Consider the following 22,558-nt stretch of genomic DNA (forward strand, 5'->3'; position numbering starts at 1 on the left):
CGGTGGTGGCCAACACCCCCACAAAAGCTGGCTTTGCCATCCAAACCCACGTTTCTAACTGTTCCTCTCCCGTCTACTCCCCAATTTTTCCCCAAAGACATTACATGACATGGAACCACAGTTCGCCTGATGGTTTTCTGGGGAATTCTTGTGGGCTTTTTAAAACCTTAGCGCCTTTTCTTCAAAAGAAAGACTTGCTCTGAAGCTTGCAAGCACCCCAATTTGCTGCTTCTCAAGCTTGTGCCTCCTCCTCTGCCCAAAACCAAGTACAGCCTGATGTTCGTTTCAGGGAAGGGAGAGGTGGAAATCTCACCCGAGTCATCCCCATTCAGTTCAAAGAAGAGAGCAGGAACACCTTGAATAATAGCATCCCTTTATTTGCTGACACCATTACAAAAACTGATTACATTAGCAACCAAAAAAAAAAAAAAAAAGGAAAAAAAAAGGAGTGTTTACTTGAGGTTGAAGTCAGAGGCAGCTAATCCCAAAAATGTAATTAAGTAAAACAGTGTACAACATCAGTATTAAAATGTTATATCCCATTGGTGACTTTACCACGTTGGAGTTTTCTGAACAAGTTTTATTGAGCAAAATAAGATAAAAGATTATGTGTTTACTGTCTCTCCAGGAATGTAAAGGTCTAATTATCCAAACAGGTTCATTTTTATTATAAAACTAAACTCTGGAGGTGTCTACAGAGTTGGGGTTTTTTCTTTAAATCAGTAGTCTAACAAGGATTAGAAAAGACAAAACTCTGTTCAGTGTTTCTGACGAAGTAGAAAGGGTGAAAACATAAATAAGGCTTTAATTTGGCAAAATATAATACAATGCCTTCTGCTATCCTCAAATTAACGATTCCCCCGTGACTTCATTCTGCAAGAGAAACACAAAACGCCAGGTCAGCCGAGCCATTTCCAAAGGGCAGTTGTTCAAGCAAATCTGTGCCTTGCCAGCCGCTTCGTTAGTACCGGCCTGCAACGAAGCCCGGGGGAACGAGACAGGGTGGTGGCAGCTGAGCAAGAGCAGCCTCCAAGAGCAGAGGCCAAGGCAGAGCCAACACCTTCCTCCCATCTGCACCGAGCCCGTCCCACCCGACTGGCCTCACCCCACCACCAACACCATATTACCGGCCTTAAGACCAGCTTGTGCCGCCCATGCAGAGGCAGGAACAGAAAAAAAAAATAATACCTAAATTAGGGAAAAAAAACCCAAGTCCCCATCCTCAGTAGACGAGGGGAAGTTCTGACACTTCTTGTAGCAGCTCGTTCAGTGCCAAGGCTTTGCTGCCCCCCAAATGGCACAGCTCCCAACCTGTCTTCAGACCCCGCTCACAAGCTGCATCTGCTTCCTGAGAAAGTTTAGCATCTCCAGTTTATCCAACCGTTAGCTAACTTTGGGTCATTTAAGAAGTTTATCAGAATGATGCAGTCAACCACAAAGGCCCAGGTTTCCAAGTTGGCTGTATATTAAAATAAAAGCCTTGTTTGTGTTGTCTATAATTGGATGAAGAGTTCATGCCAGACTGATGCTACAGATACTCATATCCCCGTGACCACAGCAAGCCATTGCCCGTAACTCAGCGAAAGCCCAGTGGGACACTTTATATCCTCCATCCCAACACAGTCAGAGCATAGAAGTGTAGACATTTTGCTCGTGGAACCGGGATGAAGGAAACAAGGCACTGAGAGAACAAAACTTTGGGAAACCTGCTGCATGAAGCAGAGGCAGTGGAAGGGAGGGATAGAGAGTTACGTGCCTAGAGAGGGACATGGGAATGTGAAATTAGTCCCAGGTAACTGAAGTATGTATCCGGAGAGGAACAAATCCACTGCCTACTAGAAGCTTTTGATGATCTGCACACTGAAAGTCTCAGATTTTGACACCTGACTTGTTAAATCTGAACGGGGTCCTGCCATCACAGACCAGTGTCCTTCCTGACATCCACCCTGTTCAACCAGGCGGCCACCAGTCGCACCTACCTACTAGCTGGTAGTGTTCTCGTCCCTTTGACAGCATTTGGCTTACTGACACGAGCAGCTTCTTGAGATGACCTACATCCTGGTTAAGATTCACCGCCACATTTAGTCTTTTATCAGTCAATTCCTGGAAGAAGAAAAAAAAAATCATTAAAAACTCATTTACAATCTAATTACCAAGAAAGCCTAGAATTAGATCCTCCGTATAAAATTACAACTCGCTGCGCAGATGGGAACAATTCTTGTAAGTCAGAAGGTTATGGCCACATTTAAAGAGAACACAGTTCAAAGTCAAGAAGCTGTTTCCCATTCCAGGGAATTACCTGTACAGGCTGAATGGCAGTGAGAGCATCCCTGACCTCCAGCTCCCATCCTCCCTGCCCGGGCCTCCGCTTACTCGCTGCTTCCAGGAATTGTGCTCATATCCCCAGAAAAAGTTATTGGCCCGGGTCGCCAGGAGCCCATCTGAAAACCCCACGCAGACAAGAGCACGTGCTTCACTCCGCAGACCAAGCACAGCGGAAGGGATGACTCCTGACCCCCACAGCTGTAACAACAAGGCTGCGGGACCACCAAGGACTCGGTCTGTAGGTGGATCTGTGGGATGGTGTCCTCAGCAGCATGCGATACCCAACACAAGGCAGCTCCAGCTGTGAAACCATTTGAAACAGCTGGCTGGAGACACACACCTTTCCCCACCCACACCGCAGCACCAGTGGCTCCTGTTCAGGCTCGGGACATGGGCTGCTTGCCCACCAGCTGTCCCCACGGCTCCACCCTCTGCTGCAAGCCCTTGTGAAATCCCTGCTTGCCAGAGACACCCAGACTTGGATGAGGACTTCACGAAGCAGTCTAAGGACCAGTCATCACAGAGAAAAGGCAAAAATAAAGCTACTGAGAGCTAAAAAACTGTTTTCCTGTGCTGAGGTGAAAATGCTGAGCTTGCTTTTTAAAACAAAAATAAATGCTTTTTTTTTTAAAGGAATTCAACAGTTTATTGATAGGGAAGCATCACAACTCGAAACGGACTCTTTCCCCCTCCCCAAAGCCAGTCTCGCTGAGCTAACAGGGATATAATCCCTGTTTTATTACCTTTATTGATTAGCTCCTCCAGAGACATACAAAGAACTCCACATCTAAAACACACTACTACTCTTTATTCAGCTCGTAATACAGCCGTGCAGATAACCCGTCGGAGAGTTTTCCTTTGCAATTTAGCAGCTAAAAATACGCAAAATCCACCTTGGAGTCAGCAATACCGAAGTACCTGATTCTCAATATGAGCACAGAGGTGTTTGCAAGCGCTCAACGTTGGCCAACTCCGCTCCACCTAAAAGTGGTTTTACTAAGAGAATGAGACTGATGCCTAATGCTGTTGCAAATCTCTCCCTGGAGTTTCAGGGAAATTAGAGCGAGTTCAGAGAGGGCCACTTTCCCAGCTCCCATTTGGATGGAAATGCCGCAAGCCTCGCTACTAACGCAGAGCGGGCAGTAAATCAAACTCAACCACCTGCACCATTACGGAAACTACTTTGGGCTCAGGCAAGAGAACAAAGCAATATATTGCAGAGCTCTTACTTAAGTGCAACCGGTAAACAATTTTTCTACTGTAAAAAAATCATTGGGAATCTGTATTAGAGTAGCCTTAACCTCTTTTACCCTTATTAAAGTAGAAAATCAGGTCGGTCAAGACTAAGACTTCGCTTAGCAATCTCATCCAGACTGATGAAAGTGGAAAGGCAAATGCAATTAGCATCCCAGCAAATGAATGAATGGCGGCACTGACCAATAATGCTGGGTATGAAAGTGTGTGTGCATTAGCGTAGAAACCATCACGAGCAGAAGCAATGAAGGAGCCTTTCAATTCACTCTCAGCCCTCGTCTCTGGGAGGAGCTCTTCTCTCCCTTCTGTCCTTCCTCCCCCGCTTCTGGTTTGTGGCTTCACTTCTATCAGGCAGTGTTTACTCATCAATTACAGACATCCCCAGCCCTCTCACGGCCAATCCTGACCAGCTACTGATGGATTTGGGCTCAACACAGCCACACAGTGGCTTCTGCTGACCTAGGAGCGCAAAATCCGCCTTATGCAGTCATTGCTGTGCCCCAGCCCCATGCTCTCTGTGACTCAAGGGAAAGCGTGTCTTGGGGATGAAGAGTAAGAGGATGGTAGTGGGGAACCCCCTGCCATCACAGACCCAGTGGCTAAGACAGGCGCTGAACCGACAGATTCCCCTCTGCCATGCTTTAATCGTACGGCATTTCCAGTTTTCAATGATGCACACACAGTTTTACACTGAGATCTGGGGGGAAAAGCACATTACATTTCACGTAAGCCTCAGAAGTTTACTGCCTAAGCAAGCTGATGAATATAAATGACGTCCTTAAAGAATACTAAAAGGCACCCTTTAGTCATCATCTAGTCCCACAAGTGACAAGGAAGCTGATTAGAAAAACCAAATGGTCTATTTTTAAATAGAAAGAAAAGGAGTCTAAAGAAAACACACAGAATGTGTTTGAGGGTTTACGCAAGCATCATTTCTCAATTTTGTGGGTTGGTTTCAGTACCCAGAAGGAACAAATATGCCCATTTTCGAGCATGTGTTTTCAGGTCCTTCTTAAAAAAAAAAAAAAAAAAAAAGACACTGTTGCTAGGTGGAAGTGGCTAGAAGACTTTCTTTTTTTAATCCGAGAGCTATTTTAAGCTGGATTTTTAGGCTTCTGGGGAGACAGCTTCTTTTTTCCCCTCAAAAAAAGAAAAAGCAGCAAAAAGGGCTTGGGGAAGAAGATAAAGAAAATGTTCTAATTCCAGCCTCTGCAAATGGCTACCTGTCAAGAGTGCCGTTTAGACAATTAACGTATTTTTCCTAACGAAGGCTTAATTACAGGTTTCTTAGGACTGTTTTTCCACACTCCTCTTCAGAATAAAGTGATGGATATTCTCAAGGAAACCTGGTTTGGGTTCTGCAACACGCCCACGCAGCAACAGCAGAGCAAGGCACAAGCCAGAGGGGTTACGCCAGTTAAGGCTAGAGCAATTAAATCAAACTAGCATAGTTGAGCCACCGCAGGGCACATCTAATGACACCCGGCTCTGAAGGGCTCACCAGCGTCACCAGACATAAAATGCCATGGCTACTGGCATCGCTGTTCTGCTGTACCCCTCTTGGATAAGCCATAGAGGCACAGCAGAGAGTGAGCAGTTGGGCATTGGTCTGAGAAGGGCTTTTCTTCTCCAACCTGCTGCAGGCAGGGACACTGAGCACCCGATTGTCACTGTCACTGCCTGGTCTCTGCTGGCAACACAGGAGAGGGCTCGGCAGACCTACCATCTCTCCAGCTCTCAGGGTGGGACATCCATGGTCTCACAGGCCCAGCTACAACTCTGGCTCAGACACAGTGAGCCCACAACGCAAGGGTCGATCAGCATCCACGACCGATTGCTCTGGAAAAGCCATTTCATTTCTGCTAATGACTACAGAGGCAAAGGCTTTTCTACAGTACTCCTTAGAGGACTCCGAGCTTCCTCCCGCAGCTGATGAAGCTACTTATTTTCAGCAGCTAAAAGGAGTTGATATAAATTATTTGTCCTACCAGCAAGTGCTCCTCTCCCCCTCAAACGCCAGTGTTTCCTTCCACTCCATCCATCAGAAGAAAATGGGTAATGAGTTCCGTTGACACCACTTAGCTGTGTAAAACGTGCTGGGAAGGCATCTGCTTTAGCCTTCCCCTTCCCAATTGCCTTCTGGAAAGCTGTTCTGAAGGTATTTTGAATTTGGTGTGAAAGCTCTCTTTTCCAGAGATGGGGAAGCCCAGTTCCGAAGCCACGACTCAGCCACTTGTACAGGTGGTGTCGTTTTAGGGCCAGCACTGGGAGCACCAGTTACACAAGCAGTTCAGCAATCATCTGTGCAGAGTAGCCCACGGGCCCAGGCGAGTCGCCTGCAAGCGTGAAAACAGGCCACCCCAGAGTCCACCCAATTCCAGCCCCTGCAACTGCAATGCCATTGCTGGAGAATAAAAACACCATCGGTCTAGAGAGTCCCGACTCACAGAACAAAGCAGAGATTCCCAGGAGCCAGGACCAGCTGAAGACGAATTCTAGCACCTACCAGTGGCTAAGAACATGCTCTTGCCCACAGCTACAGAGGACCAGGAGGGTCAATGCTCTGGCAAGAGACATTCTCTGCCCTGGTGTCAGAGGGCACGGAAGACCGCCTTCTTTCTTTGGCGTTACAGATGTCAGCAAGTGCCGACCCAACAGTTAGCATTCTACGCTCATTTAGTTATCAGCAGATTTATTTTTAGCTTCCCTTCTTGAAGGGACAAGTCTGGGGATATTCCCGCTTTTGTCCAAACCAAACCAACAACCCACTGGAAGCCCAGATCTCCTGTCCATAATTTCTCCCCTTCCTCCTTGCAAATTGAAGCCATGGGAAAGAGATCACGATCCAGATGACAGCAGCACTCCCAATGCATCCTCGGGATTCAGCTCCAGGACACCACCCTGACAAGTTGTAGGACAGGAATTTTCACCGACCTTAATCTACCATCAGCAGCACATACTCTATTCCTTCACTGGACCTCACTTCCCAAAGTTCATACTTTGCATGAGATTTGAGTTGCCCCTGAGCAGGGGCTCAAAAGAAACACTCACCGACTCTGTGCAAACATCGCTGTTTTCAATAACGTTGGCATCCCCAACAACTTTTCCAATTTCTCTCTCAAGAGATGCCAAAGACTCCTGGGCCTGTAGGAGAGGGGAGAAAAAAAAAAAAAAAAAAAAAAAATCAAACCCACAGAGGAGGCACAATTAGCAAAGGCTGAGATGCAAAACCCCATCTCCCCAAGAGCACTAGAGACACAGGAAATCCTTGTTCAGGAGGAAATCTGTTTTATGGCAAATTTGCCCAGGGGACTAACACGTTTGCCAAGATTGACATGTCTCCTTTACAATCAGGATGTTGCATGTCAGCCTGCCTGCATTTGAAAGCAATTCTACTGGGAAGCTTTAATAGTCTCATGTCAAGTTATTAGGTAAAATTGTGCAGCGATTTTTTTTGTGCAAGCGTTAACAGCACAGGCAAAGCCTAATCATAGATCTGCATTTATGTAGAACATACCATGAACTAGGGACATCAGCATCACTCACTTCATATGTCAACATCCCATATAATCATCCTGAGCAAAATGTTTTAAACACGTTATTGCAGGAGGTCTCCTTTGTCTTCTCACCTCCTAGAACTGCTTTTGTCATCATCTGTCCCTTATCCCAGGACAAGGCTCTCCCCACTCCAGCCCTACAGGAACACAGTCTAATTTCCCTGCTGTGCATCTCCCGCAGAAGGAACACGGTGTTACACAGTCTGGAGGCCAAGCTCAGCCACTCCGCAGGCTATTCTTGCCTCCATTTATCAATTCTCCCCCGAGAGGTTCATTTCTGGGGTGACAGACAGCACTGAGACCTCTCACGCTTAAAGATTTCCCACTCCAATCCATCTTCCATCTTGCAAGAGCGACCACTGAGGAGGAGCAGAGGTAACCCACCTGCTTGTCTCATCAAGCTCGCGTAGAGCTAACTTTATAAAGATTTGCGGTCTCCTGGGTTTGTAACTACGTGCAAACAGGCAGCCAGCTTGTAAACCAACTTGTAACCGCTACCCTTTGAGATTGGATTTAAAAGCTTCAGGCTGTGGTGAGGGTGTAGGACTGTGGGATGGGCTTGTTATTAGAATCATGAATGTGATTAGAATGTGTTGGGTTGGAAGGGACCTTTAAAGGTCATCTAGAGCAACCCCCCTGCAGTAAGCAGGGACATCTTTAACTAGATCAGGTTGCTCAGAGCCTCATCCAGCCTGGCCTTGAATGTCTGCAGGGATGGGGCCTCCACCACCTCTCTGGGCAACCTGTTCCAGTGTCTCACCACCCTCATTGTAAAGAACTTCTTCCTAATGTCTAATCTAAACCTGCCTTGCTCTAGCTAAAAACCATTGCCCCTGGTCCTCTTGCTACATGCCCTTGCAAACAGCCCCTCCCCAGCTTTCTTGCAGGTTGGGTTTCTTTAAATAAAGAATTATTTGTCAGCCCCAAATCTTGTTCCCATTGTCATAAAATTATCACAGACAAGAGATTCTTTCAAAAAAGCTTACTAAACAGAGCTGTTTGCTGCATTTTTATCATTTAGCAGACATGCGGGTATCTTGCATGAGCTCTTACACCCACAGTCCCAGTCCCCTGGGGAAGCAACGAGTGGAGTAAGACACCCCACTAGGCAGGCAGTCTGCTCAAGCTGCTCAAATCACCACATTTTCCAGCAGTGCAAGATTACAGAACTCAAGGGTTTCGATGACATTTAGATCTGCAACGGTTAAGGGGCTCTTCTTACCTTGGGCAAGTCACCAGCTACCTTCTGTCTCTCGTTTTGATCAACTTTGAGTTTTGATAGTGTTTCGTTTAGCTGTGTTTTCAGCTGCAAAATAGTTAACAAAGAAAATCAGTTTCCCCTCGCATACACAGAGCTTTCATCTGTCTGTCCCACAGATTAACCCAGTGCACACTGACTGCAAAGGGAGTAAGACTACGAACAATTATCGCACACGTTGGATTAGTCAACACGTATGACGAGGTTTACAAGGACAGTCAAGGAAGAGAGACTCCATCTGTAAAGATAAATGTAAAGAATGGAAACTACAGAAGAAAAGACATGGTTGGCATCAGCTTGATCACAAGTGGTTTTGACTTTTAAACTATATTGCCAGTAGGAACATTAGCAATACTGAAAGTACGTAAGCCTCTCCAGCACTCTTATTACCAGTCAGCCCAGACTTCAACTTAATTCACGGCAAATATGCAAAAACGTAGATTGTCATCTTCCTAATTCAGGCTACGCAGTCACTTTCCTGCTGAATAAACTAAAAAGCTCTGCTTGTCATCTTCATAAAGCACCGCTCACTACAACTATGTTGACTTAACCAGTCTGTTAATGTCACATCAAGGCATGAATCACTGACAGGGCTATATTAAGTTGTCGATTGTGTTTAGAATCAATCCAAAAAAGTGAAACTATTTCAGTCAAGAAGGCTGAATGCTTTTGTACCGGCTACCCTTAAACTACAGCCTTCCAAAGGATATAAACATTTTTTTTAAAGAATATTTTGATTGCTCTTCAACACGGCATGTAGAACCAGCCACAACACTTGAGGCTTGAGCCTCAAAGAGGAGCGCTAACAAGAAGCTCGAGTGCCAGTTTTGTTGGATTTGTGCCTCTGAAGTGCACTGTGCTGATGTTCACTATTCCTCCTGTCAGTCTTCTTGGGAGCCAGCAGGGGATTAAAGAAGTGAACAATAGGCTACTCAGAGCCCTGAGTTCTCACAGATTTCCAAACCTACGCATTATGTTTGTCTCACCCTTGCAAGGTTCCCCCCTTTGGAGCACCTGGACTGGCAGACGCTGGTTTTCTACATTTTGGGGAAGCACTGTGGAGCTTCAGCTTCTCTCCTTACTCGCCTTATAAATTAGTGGGAAATGCTTTTTGAAATCCCATCGTTTCCATGCCTCAACCTCCTGTAAAAATCACTCACGTACACTGGACAGCATTCCCGAGCCATTTGCACGAAGTTAGTTGTTTACCGCCTCCTCACGCTTCCACCACCGTCACATTGCAGCCAAGCTGCCCTAGCAGGGAGCTCAGCTTTTTAAGCTTTTGTTGTTACAGACGTAATAGATTGTTGTCTCTTATATTCAAGAGGTTGGCGTTTACTGATTAACTCCCAGATATGCATTCAATTCCCATTTCCCTTGCCTTCAAAATGGGAGGCTTTGGTTGCTGAGGCGGGATGCTAATCAATGCTATACTAGACTTGCCAAGCATACTATTAACTTAAGCGGACTGTTATTGTCGTGGGTTTTTTTAAGAAATCAACTATTTTAACCCAGTTATATTAGTGGCAGTACCCTGGTGAGATCAGCCTGCAGTGACAGGTTGTACCATCAACCACTCTACAGCACAAAGGCATAGTGACGGAGACAACCTTCCCCAATTCCGGCTCAAAAGCAAAAAAGCACTGTTAAAAAACAATCAGAAGAAGGATCTGACTGCTCCTGCAGCCTTAAAACACACATCACTGAGACAAGCAAGAAGTGAAAGGGCTCAAACTGGAAAACCATGCATCTTTGGGTCTACAGGTCTGGCCTGGGTTAATCCAACTCCTTCTTGAGAAAAGCTGGGACACGAGCATTATTGGCTGGAGAGCATTTCTAGCCAAAGACACTGTAACACAGAGCACGCACAAAGCCAGCACAGCTATTCAGCCACATCAGGATGCCAGCTGCTGAACAGCTGGACACTCTGAATTCATCTAACATTGGTTTGGGCCAATTTCTGTACACAAAGAGGAGGATGGAGAAGGCTCTGCACAGTCAGAGCACAGATACCACAGTTGCATCCTCAAAAGCTTTGGAAAAAAAAAATAATCCTCAAGTAAAATCTGTTAGAGTACAACTTTTGTTGCTTCAAGGACATTGTATTTGCTGTTGCGTATGTCTACACTGTAAAACATTGATTCTCAAGAAGTTTCAGGAATGAAAGTCTTACAGACTTTGGAAAAAGTCTTAAGAACCAGACATGCTATTGTTAGGAGCAGAGAAAGAGACAAATTGTAAAAGTCAGACTACATAAATGATTGCAATGGACAAAAATATCAAGCTGAAGAGGTTAGCAGAACAGACAGGATTTGAAATAAGTCTCCGCTTCATAAGTATGCTGGGAACCTAGTTTGTACCCAGCGGAGAACAAGCTTCTTACCAAATTTAACTCTTCATTCTGTCTTACTGCTTCAGAATATGAATCATCAAGTTTTTTCTGCAATTCAGTCAACAGATCTTTGAGCTGAAATGAAGTTTATTTAGAGTTTTAGGATTTGTCTCCGTAGGATGCCCACTTTTCTTCTGCTCAGTTATTAGTGTGTCACTCTACCCTAAGGTCACAGTATATAAACTCCTCAGCCACAGGGGCTAAGCATTAGATTAGTTTGCCAGCCAACTGGTAGCCAAACAAAAGAAAAAAAGTAAAAAAAAAAAAAAACAGTTTGGTCAATTATGTTTACCTCTCTGACTTCTGAAACATAAGTAGATCGTTCTATTTCTGCCTTTTCTAGTTCACTTTCCAAATGTTCTCTCTCTTTTTTAAGCTAGAAACAGAAAAACAGAGTTAAAACAGATGTTTTCAGTGTCATCTTACAGTATCGTTTTCTTGATTTATTATTAGCAATAAATTTCTATCAAATACCCCACGACATTTAGAGAGCATTTCAAATCCAGTGATTGCACAACACACATTTAAAGTGTTACACTTCAAAAAGATAAAGAATCAAGCCCAAGATTGTCAACAAGCAGTAAACTGCTCAGTCTCACAAGGAAAGAGCCCCAGCGGGTGAGTACAGAAGTAAAAAAAAAAAAAAAAAAAAAAAAAGGACAATTTCCAGTACCCAGCTTCTCTGCTCCATAAAAACACTGTCCAAAAGATTCAGTTTAAACTACAGCACAGGCTGCACTGCTTGGAGGAGAGAAGTTCTAGGAAGTTTAGTTTTACAGCTTAAGCCTAAATCATGTTTTAAGTAACAGAAAGCTTTAAAGAGGAAAAAAAAACACCTGCACTTACAGTTTCAACTTCTTTGATTCCTTCCTTTAACCTCTCTACCTCGTGCTCCAAAGAAACAACTGAAGAATGCATCTGCAGTTTTCAAGAGAGATAAATATATCATTTAGTTGGGCTGGTCTAAGACAAACTCTCCACATACACACAAGCTTGCTTCTATGATTTATAAGTATTAAGGATGAAAGCAGAGTGACTGAATAAAAGATGCTCACTCAAATAATTCAATGTACTGAGTCTCCATTAGAACACCTTTCCTACCTTCTCCCAAGGTAAGAAGTTCTTTGACGTATTTAGAGCCTAGATGCCTGAAAGATTTGGAACACAAGGACTAAGACAGTTGTCCATTAGCCATGGTAAGAAAAATATTGTTCCTACACAGGGAAGACTGTCTCCATCCAGGTAGTATATGTAGCCAAACCCAGCATGTTTAGCCTTATTAGAGGCTGCGTAAGTGCAGCAGATGGTAGCACACCTACAGTTCAAGATCTGACAGCCTTTTATAAGCCCCTCAAACATGATGTTTATAAATCAACTGTCTGTGTGCTCCAGGCTCATACTCCAGCAACCAAACTTACTAAGCAGAAGTACTTTAGAAAAAAAAATTTCTTTCAAAAAAGCAGTTTGACCTACTTTTAATTCGAGATTAGGAAAGAAACATAAAAGGCTTTTTTCTTACCACTTCTGCTAGCAACACAGCCTTCCTAAAAAGGAAAGCTTTGCGGGCAATTTCAAATATAATTAGTTGACTGTAATGGATTAAGCACTATTTTAACAGCTTCCAAAAAATTGTTATGATTATATGATACTTAAATTTTAGCACAAAGAGTCTGTATCTGTTCATAAATGTACTTTGAAAAAAACAGGTTTTTAATAGAAACATGGTCTGAGTTGCCAGGATCAGAAAAATATATATTCCTGGGCATATTAATGGGACACATGTACATTCCTGAATCTTTGGCTTCCTCTCCTGTCAGCATTAGTATTACTACATGATCCCGGGCTGCCTCCTGCATCACCTGCAAAGGACTTGGACACAGCCTTGTCAGAATGATCAAAGACCTTGTATCTGTGCTGCTCATTTGTTCTTGCTACTGTAAAGATGGCAACAGAAATAGCCAGACAAATCCAAAGGCACCAACAATTCCTCCACTTTTTAGGTTTTTAAATGGGAATACGTTCCTCAAAAAGTATAAAAGTCACTCTATGCATAAAACTGAGTATCAGAGCACCAAAAATCCTATTGTTATAAGGAGGGATTAGTCCTGTTATACTGGTTGCAGACTTCACCTTTTCCACCCACTGGTCACACACACATCAAACCAGGCAGCCAGGGCTGTTCTCCACCTGCCTTCACAGCCCTCAAACACCCTCTGTGACTTCAAGCAGAAACCACCCGGCTGCCACAAAAAGCAGATCTTCAGAAACACCTGTTTAAGTTCCTTCTGTGATTCTTCAACTTTTATCTTCCATTTGCTTTCTTCTTCTTCCACACTCCTCTGTAGCCTTTGTAAAATCCCCTCCTAAGAAGAGAGAAGGGTTTGAAAGCTTAGAGCAGAAGAAAGGCAGCTTGCAACATCACAAGGCGCAGGCAACTGGGCATCCCACTTACCGTCTCCGCCAGAACCGATTTGTATTTCTCACACTCCAGTTGCAGCAGTACGTGCATCTCCTCGGCCTCCTTCAACTTCTGCTCCATAGCCTGGCAAAGGAGAAGAGGGACCAGAAGAGTCACATCTCAGCTGACGGATTTGTGTTCTATTATTTATCTTATTTCAACAAACCAGCCGGTATCATTCCCGTTGACAAGTCTGTCTTTCCAACCCATGGAAAGACAACAGCAAGTGCAACATTCACCTACAACTCTCTATACTCAATCACAAACTTTTTGTGAGTTACCGCAGTAATTCTGAGTCCCCAGAAAAAAAAAAAAAAAAAAAAAACCAAACAATTACTTGAAAAAAGGGAACAGGGATTTTGAATTTCATGAATGTTTTCATAACTCCACAAGGTGCTTTTCGAAAAGGCAAATACATTTCTAATTTACAAGGTGCAAATATCTAGAAAACAATTTTCTTGTCGCCTGTTTGCCAATCTGAACTTCACAATCCAGAGCACAATTTGCAAGATTTATACCGGAAAAATACACTATGGCACACCCAAGGAAGCTGCCCGCTGCTTGTGCCTACCTTGACGTCTTCAGATCCTGAAGCCTCTCTCAAGTACTCTTTAGCCATCTTTTCAAACCCACAGATCCATTCGCTATGACTCTGTTGGGAAATGCATTGGGTTAAAGCTCAGAATAACCTCAATAGATCGACGTTCAGGATATTTGTTTCCCAACTGCAAGCTTACGGGGCAGTGTTTCAGTCCCCAAATTCCCCGGAGCTAACACGCAGCCCAGTTGAGCCGGCAGTCAGCAGGGAGCAATCCAGGAGGACGAGGTTACGAGCAAGACACAGGTCACAGGGACTTGAAAGTGCCGAAATACAACTGGGTGACAGAGGTCTCCCTGCAAGCGGTGGGGCTCTACAAGAAGTGTTTGAAGACTTAAGGGAATCTTTTCCAAAATCCTGGAGCCGTTAAAGCAGATACTTGCCATATAATTCTAGGGACCTCGCTAGGAAGACTGAAACCTTCCAGAAACAGTCTTTTTACAGACTATTTCTAGGTCATCAGGAGACTAACTTTAGTACATTTGAGAATACTTTTCAATATGAATATGAAAAACCTCCAGACGTTACAAATCAAACGCAGACCCCGTTTTTCCAGCCTCGCTTCACATCATTCACGTAATCTAAACCACACGAACCCATTGCATTTCCCTCGCAAACAAGTGAAAGCCACCAAGAATATAAAATTGGAAATTGGTGGTTTTCAAAAGGAAACTTTGGGAACAAAACAAACCCTCCGGAATGGTGTTAACTGGCAGGGAGGTAGCGCAGCCCCTTTGGAAGGGGCAGCCAGCCCTTATCTGCACCGCAGGCAGGGAGGATGGATCTCCGCCATGCCAGACGGCAAGCAAACATGCAGCAGACCTTACCCACCCCTGAAAATTTACTATCTCGGTTAGACATAAGATAACACAGGCAGATCAAACAGATGGTGGTTGGTTTTGGGTTTTTTTACTGCCCCAACAAGATAATAGCTTTTCTTTTGTTTGTTTTAACACTTTTCTTGAAGGAAGTCTGCAGTTTTGCCCCTTTGCTCCTGGCAAGTACAGGCAAAACCAGCAGAAGACACTCATGTCCCACTGCAAAATCCTTGGGGCAGATGGGACTGTGGGAAATAGCTCCAGACTGCCCAATGCAGCAGGACCAGAGCTCCCCATCCCCCAGACATAGAGCAGGAAGAGCCACTTGTCTTACCACATTAGAAGGAAGAGAGACTTTAGGAAAGAGCTTCTGGAGTAGTTGGCGCGTCTCCACCTCGACTGCTTCCAAATGCTGCTGCTTCTCCTAAACCAAGAGAAGGGCTCACATGAAGTTGGGCAACACGCTCCACAGACCTGTCAATAGTCTCTTCTAGGCCTCGAGTAACTTACTTAACCCAGAAAGTCTCTTTTTTTTTTTTTATAGTGAGAAAGGCTCTATAGTCTCTAAAATTGCCAGTAAATTGCTTCAAAAATTGACACTGAATTGCTTCAGAATTTGGCCTTCGCATTTGTTCGTGCTTGTAAGCTTTTATTTTCATTAAGTTCTCGTCCAATCTAGCCTGTTTGTACAGAAATTACACCATCGTTCACTTGTTCACAACACAAGACAAACTACACTGTGCTGAGTAACCACGTCCACAGATCACACCTACCCTGCCACTCAAGGTGAGCGATCTCAAACCCAAGAAATTTGGTCAATCAACGATTTTTTTTAAAAAATCCATACTTATTTTAAGTGATTTTAGGTGGGGAAAAAGAGTCACCATAAATTAACATCACCACATCAAAACCAGATCATTAAAGTCAAAAGGAAACTTTGTGTTAATGCACATTTGAACCAGGCCAAGAAAGCAAGACTGTATCTTCTAAATATTACTTTGAAGAACTCGAAAGGGAGACCCTTACATCCTCCTTCCCCAAGCTTGGATGCAACGGGAAATAATTATTAGAGCTGTGTGACAATCTCCGGGTTTTCTTTGTCATTGCTCTGCAAATATAAATACACAGAGCCAAGGGCACCACAGATCCATCGTTCCACTTATTTAACATTAAAATCAGACCAGCCACTGTCTGTTTGCTTGCTCTGCCAGTGGCAGATTGGTTTGATTTAGCCATATGATGCTCAGGCTCCCATATAAATTTAAACGCAGAAAGCCTGAAATCACAGAAGGCAGCTTTCAGCAAGAAATCCTTCCCTAATATTTGGGTTTGTGGTTTGTTTTTTTTCTTTGCCATCAGTGTTACTGCGCCTTGCTGCTCTGAGTTCCTCTGCTGCAAGAGATCGGTGGCATTAGTAGGCTGAGATTCAGAGACAGAAACGGACAGGAGACATTAGGTTGTGAAGTTGTGCTAAGTGCGTTAGTTTGCAGCAATTTAGGAACCACCCAGAAGTGGCAAATGGCTGTTTGATGAAGTCTTCTGACTGCAAGAGAAAGCAGGCAAGCGTTAGCACACAGCAAAAGCAGGTACACAACTTTTTGGGGCCCAGCAGAGAGTGGAGACACCTCCGAAACACAGACGCACAATCCCAAACCAGAGCTTCTCTGCTTCTAGCTACCCGACTTGTGTTTTTAAAGTCATTTTGATGCTTTTTTTTTTTTTTTTTAATTTTTTTGACTTCTGCATCGTGACAATTAACACCAGATCAGGCTCATAGCAAATGCAAGCTCCTTTCAGAGCCATTCACGCCCTGTATGGTTTTAAACATTGGCTCTGACGGGGACCTGTCGAGCTTCCCATGCTTTCAAGGAGGAAATTCACAGCTGCGGTGACACCGTTTTCCTAAGAAGTTCCCGAGTTTTTAAATAATAATCTAGTTCTAGTTCTTCACGGGCCCAATAAATTTATTCAAGCCCAGTGAAAAGCCCAGTAGATGAAAGCAGGTCGCTCACCAGCACAGTTTTCGTTCTAGAGCTCCCCACAAAGAAAAAACGATTCACGACAGCTCTAACAATTATGCAAACAGAAATCAAAAATCAGCATGCCCACAAATTAAGGATTAAAAAAAATAATAATAATAATAAAAGAAACCTAAAGACAACAGGAAGAAGCAGAGGTGAGAGTATATGAATGATCACCCAGAACAGGCTATATTTAAATTGCAGTAAAAGTTAAACGCCTCCATTTCAATTAAAAAACCAGCTGCAGATCTGCTTCTAGCTTAATGCATCGTTTCTAGCAGTTAACATTACAACCTTGGCAGTCTTGTTCACTTTGTCCTGCAGCAATTTTTCAGTTGATGCCAATGCTTCCATTGCTTTCCAGTTTTTCTCCCGAAGGTCCTAATCATTTTTAGAAAGAATGATTTCAGTTCAGCCAATATTCAAAACTGTTTCCGCTTTTACTTCAGAGATATATTTTGCATTACATTCCACCATTTGCATTTAAATGCTGGTCACTGCAAGATGATTTTGCCGGGGAAGATGACATACACTAGCAAAAACAAGTGTGATGTTCAAAGTGTTTGAATGAAAAACGGGGGGGGAAAAATGCCAATTTCTGCCCAACCTGCCCCCAATAACCAAAACTGATCCAAGTGTTACTGCCGAGCGTATCGCTCCAGCAACCCCACACTTTGACTGCACTTGTAAGAAGAAAAGAGGGAAGTTTTCAAAAGTAGTGAGGAACACAGACACCAAATCACAGATTACACAACAGAGTGTTAGGCATGTTGCGTTGCAGAACCCAGCATGGCCCCCAGTATACACGGAGGTGGACACATTTATGCCCCTGATCTTGCAACCAGATCTAGCGGCATCGATCCTTATGCCTCAGCCCAAACCTACTACGCCAGCACGGATTTTTTTTTTTTTTTTTAGAAACACAAAGCTCAGGGCCTCGGTTGGCAGCACTGACCCCATGCAGCTCTCTCCACTGTGCCCAAAGAAAACTGGTTTGCTCACCAGTGCCCTCCTCGGAGGTTTTTCGGATTTCACCAGTGGTGGGCACAGCCCAGCACCCCAGCACCGTGAGGAGATACCACCGTGCCGTGCCACGCTCCTGCATCTTTCTTGGCGAGGTCATCAAACGTGTACTCCACAAGACGTCAACATGCAAGCTCAGTCAGAAGGCTGAGAGCTCTTATAAGAGGAGCCTCACAGCTCTTATCTAGGAAGGATGATGGGACTTGCGGGGAAGAGATTACGGTGCTTGGGATTTAGATTTTTTTTTCCCAGGCCCTTAGAGCAACCTGCTTTAGAAAAGGGCTATTTTTGAAAGGCTGTGTGTTTTTAATTCACCACACAAAGTGGCATCCAAATCCTAGCGTGTACCTACACTAGTTTTGCTTTACCGCTTCCATTTGCCCACTATCCAAAGGGCTGTTTCACAGGACATAAAGTCAAGACTGGATAAAACTGCGATGTGGAAAGGCATGGTCTGCCCTTAGCAGTAGCCAGATTTCTGCCTGCACCACGAAGGGTACTTAGACCTTGCAATTCCCCAGGAAACAGGCACACATATGTTCTACCCTTCCAGCTCATCCATCTTCTGAAAATACCCAGCCATTTTCCCCTCTATGCTTTATTTCAGCTCTTAAGCAACACTACTTCAGTTAAAAATAAAGCTTATTGCATGGTATTCATTGGATTTTATACGCCATCAAGAAGAGACAGGTGAGCTGAAACCCCTGTACATTAACAACTTTCTTCTACGTAACTCAAAAGATGCCATTCTCTTGCCCTGCACAGATAATGTATTACGAGGAGGTAACTTCACAGCTCTGTGATGGAAAATACAATCTTTACTTCCACCACAAACAGCCCATACTGCATCATCAGAGGCTGCTGTAAAGGAAGGCTCATTGTCCCTCACCTCCTTCAGAAGATCGGGATTAGATACTCTCAGGAACAGGAAGAGCCAGAACTGAGACCCCTGAAGGTAATGTCTCCTCCCACATCCCCGCACAAGGACCACAACTCAGTCCGAGCACAGCTCTCTTCATCCTCCCACCCTCTCCCCCCAAACCCCCTCTTCTTCCTTTGGCAGAGGACGTGTTTCTGAACAGGACTAACCAGGCTTGCATCCAAGTTGGAGAACCTGCTGCGGGATGTGTCCCCCAGCAAGTCTCCTCCCTCTCATCAAATCAGCAGCTTGTCAAAAAGCTGACGAAAACTTGGAGCAGTAAAGCAAGGTATGTTTAGTCATTCCCAAGAAAAGAGAGGAGTGTCCAGGGGAGGCAATACGGCAGAAAACCGCCAGAAACATTTTTAAGCAGAACGCCCTAGGCATTGGGGAGTGCTGTGCACACAGGTTTGGCTGTTCTTTGGGGTTGTTTTTTTTGTGGGGGGGCAGCGGGGGAAGAATTTCCTTACGTTGTTCTTTTTCCTCTGTTGCTCAAAAGCATTTCTCTGAGAGGCGAGCTCATTTTGGAGACTGGCGATTTCCTTCTCTTTCCCTGCAACCCTGAGTTAGCAAAAAGAATCACAGACAAGTCAGAAGACATTTACGAAATTTCAAATGAAGCCCTGACACCCTCTCATATACACACTAACTTTCCTTCCCTTCCAGCAACACATTCTCTTTGAAAAAGCTGCTCTCACTGACTTGGCAGTATCACTCGCTTCCTACTGCTCTGTGAACTGCAGGCTGCCAGAGCAAAGCCCATTGTAAAGCTGTTGTTTGCCTACAACAGGCATCTGCACACATTTATCAAGGCCACGGAAAGGCAAGGCATTAGACGAGGATAAATCAGCCAGCCCACGCTAGTACAACACGGCAAAATGGGCACTGCCTGCTGGATAAGAGCATTCTTTTTCAAGCACCCAGTCCACAATTTATAAGTCATTTAACTTAAAAAGAAAAATAATTCAGCCAGCCAAAAGTGCATGACAGTGGCAATTTGTGTAGCGCAGTATAAGCTGGCATGGCATTAGCTTCCACATAGTTCTTTAGTGCGCTTTAGCTCTACATTGTAACACACTTTTTACCCCTGAGATTTTTCCCTGGGAAGAGATTTCCACCAAACGATTTTATAATATGAACAACCCTCTACTAAGCTGAAGTTCCAAGAAAAAAGCCTGTCACCTTTGCTTGAAACACCAGCATTTAACTCTTCAGACATACAGCTGGGCTGGCATGCGTTTAAAATTAAATCACTCATGGCTTGCTTGCATTATGGGCACAACATACTGCAAGCACTGTCTGCAGAAGACTGCAGCTGAGGATTATTAATGCGAGTAGAATCTCTATGTTTAAGCTTTATTAGACAGTAAAGATTTTTTTTTTACTCGCCACTTCTCACATGCTGATATTGTACATTTGGCATTTATTTCATCTTTTAAGTTTCCCAAGCAGTAAGTGAAATGAAGCGCTTATCTCTCGCATTCAGCTTCTGGCAGTACTCACGCTTGCAGAAGCTCCTCGCTTTGGACAGCCAGAGATGCCTACAAACAGATGAGAAACTCATTAGGAGCAGATCAGCAAAGAGTGAGGCAAAGGGTGTGATGTGCCTTGTTAAGCAGGCACCACTGTGACACTAAGCGGCTCTCTTGGCCTTCAAGGGAGTCCCATCCAGCCTCCTTTGGCCAGAAGATCCCTGGCTGTGACACAGCGTGTAAAGACAGGGGTGGAAAGCTAGGCAGGAACACAGGAGGCGTAAGAAAGAGCACAAGGCTGCAAACTTACACAAAAAAGGGAAGCAGGAACAGAGAGGCAACAGCCAGAAAAGCTGGTTTAGTGCAACCCAACCCTGAAGCTGTCCCTGGATTTGCACGGTCAGTGCAACAGCTGGTTTTCCACACCATCCATACAAGCTACCACCACCCACTTTGACTTCACCCAGTAACACTGCAATTGGAAGCTGTACCTGTTTGCAGTTCTCCTGCTTTAATTCTTGAATTTGAGCTTTGAAAGATTCATTCTCCTTTTGCATGTCCTGTTGAAAGAAAAGAAGCAATATATATACATATAGATGTACACTCAACAATACATACGCTCCTTAAAACACAAGACACTTGTATCAAAACTTTACCTGCAACTGTTTTACTTGGCTTGCAATTTCTCTCTCTTTTTCTTCCACTGCAGCTTTCAACTTCTTCATTTGTTCTTCTTCCCCTTTCAACCTGCAGAGATGGTTCAGAAAGTAAGAAAAAAGGGTTAAAGTAAGAATTTATGCTAAAAAGGGACAGAAACTCTAGCTGGGACAGTTTGCAGCAGCAGAAGATAAATAAATTTTGTATGCTGTATATAATAAGAAGCCAAAAGGAGAGCACACACACATATGGAGAAGAAACTATTGCACTATGGCTTTAAACCAAGGAAACTAACAAAAATACATGCCAGCTGCAACAACATGCATTGCAACCACTTTACCTGCTAAGAACTGGCCTGAAGCTAGCTAGTCATTCCACATGCCAATCCACAAACACCAGTCACAGCTCATCTCAACAGCGTTGAGAGCCAAAGTGGGAGAGAATCCATTGATCACCTGAGCAAATCCTGCCAGCCAGCTGGCTCTGAAGGTGCCAGGGGCAGTCCACTAAAGGTGCAGCTGCTTTAGGTACCACGTACTGGCTATACAGGAGCTGTGCTGGGAGGGCAGCACATAACAAGAGCTGCATTAAAGACAGAGCCTTTTTTGGCACGGTCTCGTACAACCTTCCTCTAACTTAGAGCAGCCAGACAAAGCAGAGTCAAAACAGAAGGAAGTCTGGCAGCTTTTCTCCATAAAACAGGAGCTGGAGAATTGGCTACTGCGTCTCAGACTGAAAATGGCAAACTGTATTTGTTCGTTGCATTTACCGACTCAGCCACAGGCACTTAAATCCACACTCTTTTAAACACACTAAACAGAAGGAGAAATTATCACTAGAGACAAGAAGCGGCAGTGATTTCACCAGTTAGTAGAGCCCTGGGTGATCATTCACTTTTGCAGAGTGTATGAGCACCAGTACTTCGGCACGCCAGGCAGGGACGCCAGACGCTTGCTATTATACACAGCAGCAGACGCGCTGGCTGGTGTACGTCCATCGGCACTAACAGCTTATTTTAGCAAAGCCCATAAAATTCTTGAACCAATTCATACATTCCAATTTAAGACAAATGCCAGCACTGAATGCTTATTATCAGCAGGCGCTTGAGAAACTGCTACTAAGCGTACTCACAGGCTCTCCAGGTTCTGGACTTGGGATGCAGCAGGTACCTGAAAAACAAAGCAATTCCCAAGCTCATTTTTATAGCACAGTAAAGCTTTCAAATTAACAGCAACTCCTTGCATGAGCAGAGCCACCACACAGCTTGCAAGATACTTGCCAAAGAAATACCAGGAATTTTGCATCAGACATCGCTCCAAGAATATCTAAACACATACTGGATTTTAGAAGCACAGCTTATACTAAGCATCCCGAACTTCACACCAGCCAATTTCTCTCCATTCCACCTTTCCCCTGGGACAAATGCCTGTCTAGACACCCACCCAAAATAAGAGTGCAACTTAGTTTCTCCCCTTTATCGTTGGCAAAAATCCAAATTGAGCTAGAATACCATCTGATTGGAAAAATTCTCCCATTAAGTAACACCTGGCTTCAAGGATGTCCAGTTCCCGGTTCTCAAGTCTAGTGCAGGAAACCAAAAGCCAAAATATTCCAGTCAGTTGCAACTTCTTCAAAAGGTAAACGCAGAAAGGAATCACAGCAAAGCCTGACCACTTCAAGGAGCTGCTATGCTTAGTTACAGCAAGAGTTCCTCCATGACCACAGGCCAACAGAGATGCTACTTCAGTCTGACAAGGAGGAACCTACGACACAGCTGCGATTCTGTCCATCAGCTTTGAAGTTTTC

At 44.3% G+C, this 22,558-nt stretch overlaps 1 protein-coding gene across 14 annotated transcripts in view; it reads right to left on the minus strand.

Moving 5' to 3' along the window:
- Nucleotides 1–361: 361 nt before the first annotated feature.
- Nucleotides 362–22,558, minus strand: part of KTN1 (kinectin 1) — a 77,346-nt gene continuing 55,149 nt past the window's right edge. For 6 of the 14 annotated variants that reach the window (XM_074584236.1, XM_074584231.1, XM_074584230.1 and 3 more), the window contains 17 exons: nucleotides 21,884–21,921; nucleotides 20,752–20,842; nucleotides 20,587–20,655; nucleotides 20,127–20,164; nucleotides 19,094–19,184; nucleotides 16,976–17,062; nucleotides 14,995–15,084; nucleotides 13,816–13,896; nucleotides 13,239–13,328; nucleotides 13,057–13,149; nucleotides 11,633–11,704; nucleotides 11,079–11,162; nucleotides 10,778–10,861; nucleotides 8,359–8,442; nucleotides 6,631–6,723; nucleotides 1,980–2,103; nucleotides 362–873 (listed from right to left, as the gene is read on the minus strand). In XM_074584236.1, coding sequence (XP_074440337.1) covers nucleotides 869–873; nucleotides 1,980–2,103; nucleotides 6,631–6,723; nucleotides 8,359–8,442; nucleotides 10,778–10,861; nucleotides 11,079–11,162; nucleotides 11,633–11,704; nucleotides 13,057–13,149; nucleotides 13,239–13,328; nucleotides 13,816–13,896; nucleotides 14,995–15,084; nucleotides 16,976–17,062; nucleotides 19,094–19,184; nucleotides 20,127–20,164; nucleotides 20,587–20,655; nucleotides 20,752–20,842; nucleotides 21,884–21,921 — 1,314 coding nt within the window. In that variant the 3' untranslated portion in view covers nucleotides 362–868. The remainder of the gene's footprint in view (nucleotides 874–1,979; nucleotides 2,104–6,630; nucleotides 6,724–8,358; nucleotides 8,443–10,777; nucleotides 10,862–11,078; nucleotides 11,163–11,632; nucleotides 11,705–13,056; nucleotides 13,150–13,238; nucleotides 13,329–13,815; nucleotides 13,897–14,994; nucleotides 15,085–16,975; nucleotides 17,063–19,093; nucleotides 19,185–20,126; nucleotides 20,165–20,586; nucleotides 20,656–20,751; nucleotides 20,843–21,883; nucleotides 21,922–22,558) is intronic. The other 8 variants (XM_074584243.1, XM_074584237.1, XM_074584233.1 and 5 more) reach the window with 3 other exon arrangements.

Source organism: Larus michahellis, chromosome 4 (genome assembly GCF_964199755.1).
Source record: "Larus michahellis chromosome 4, bLarMic1.1, whole genome shotgun sequence".
Taxonomy (NCBI): Eukaryota; Metazoa; Chordata; class Aves; order Charadriiformes; family Laridae; genus Larus; species Larus michahellis.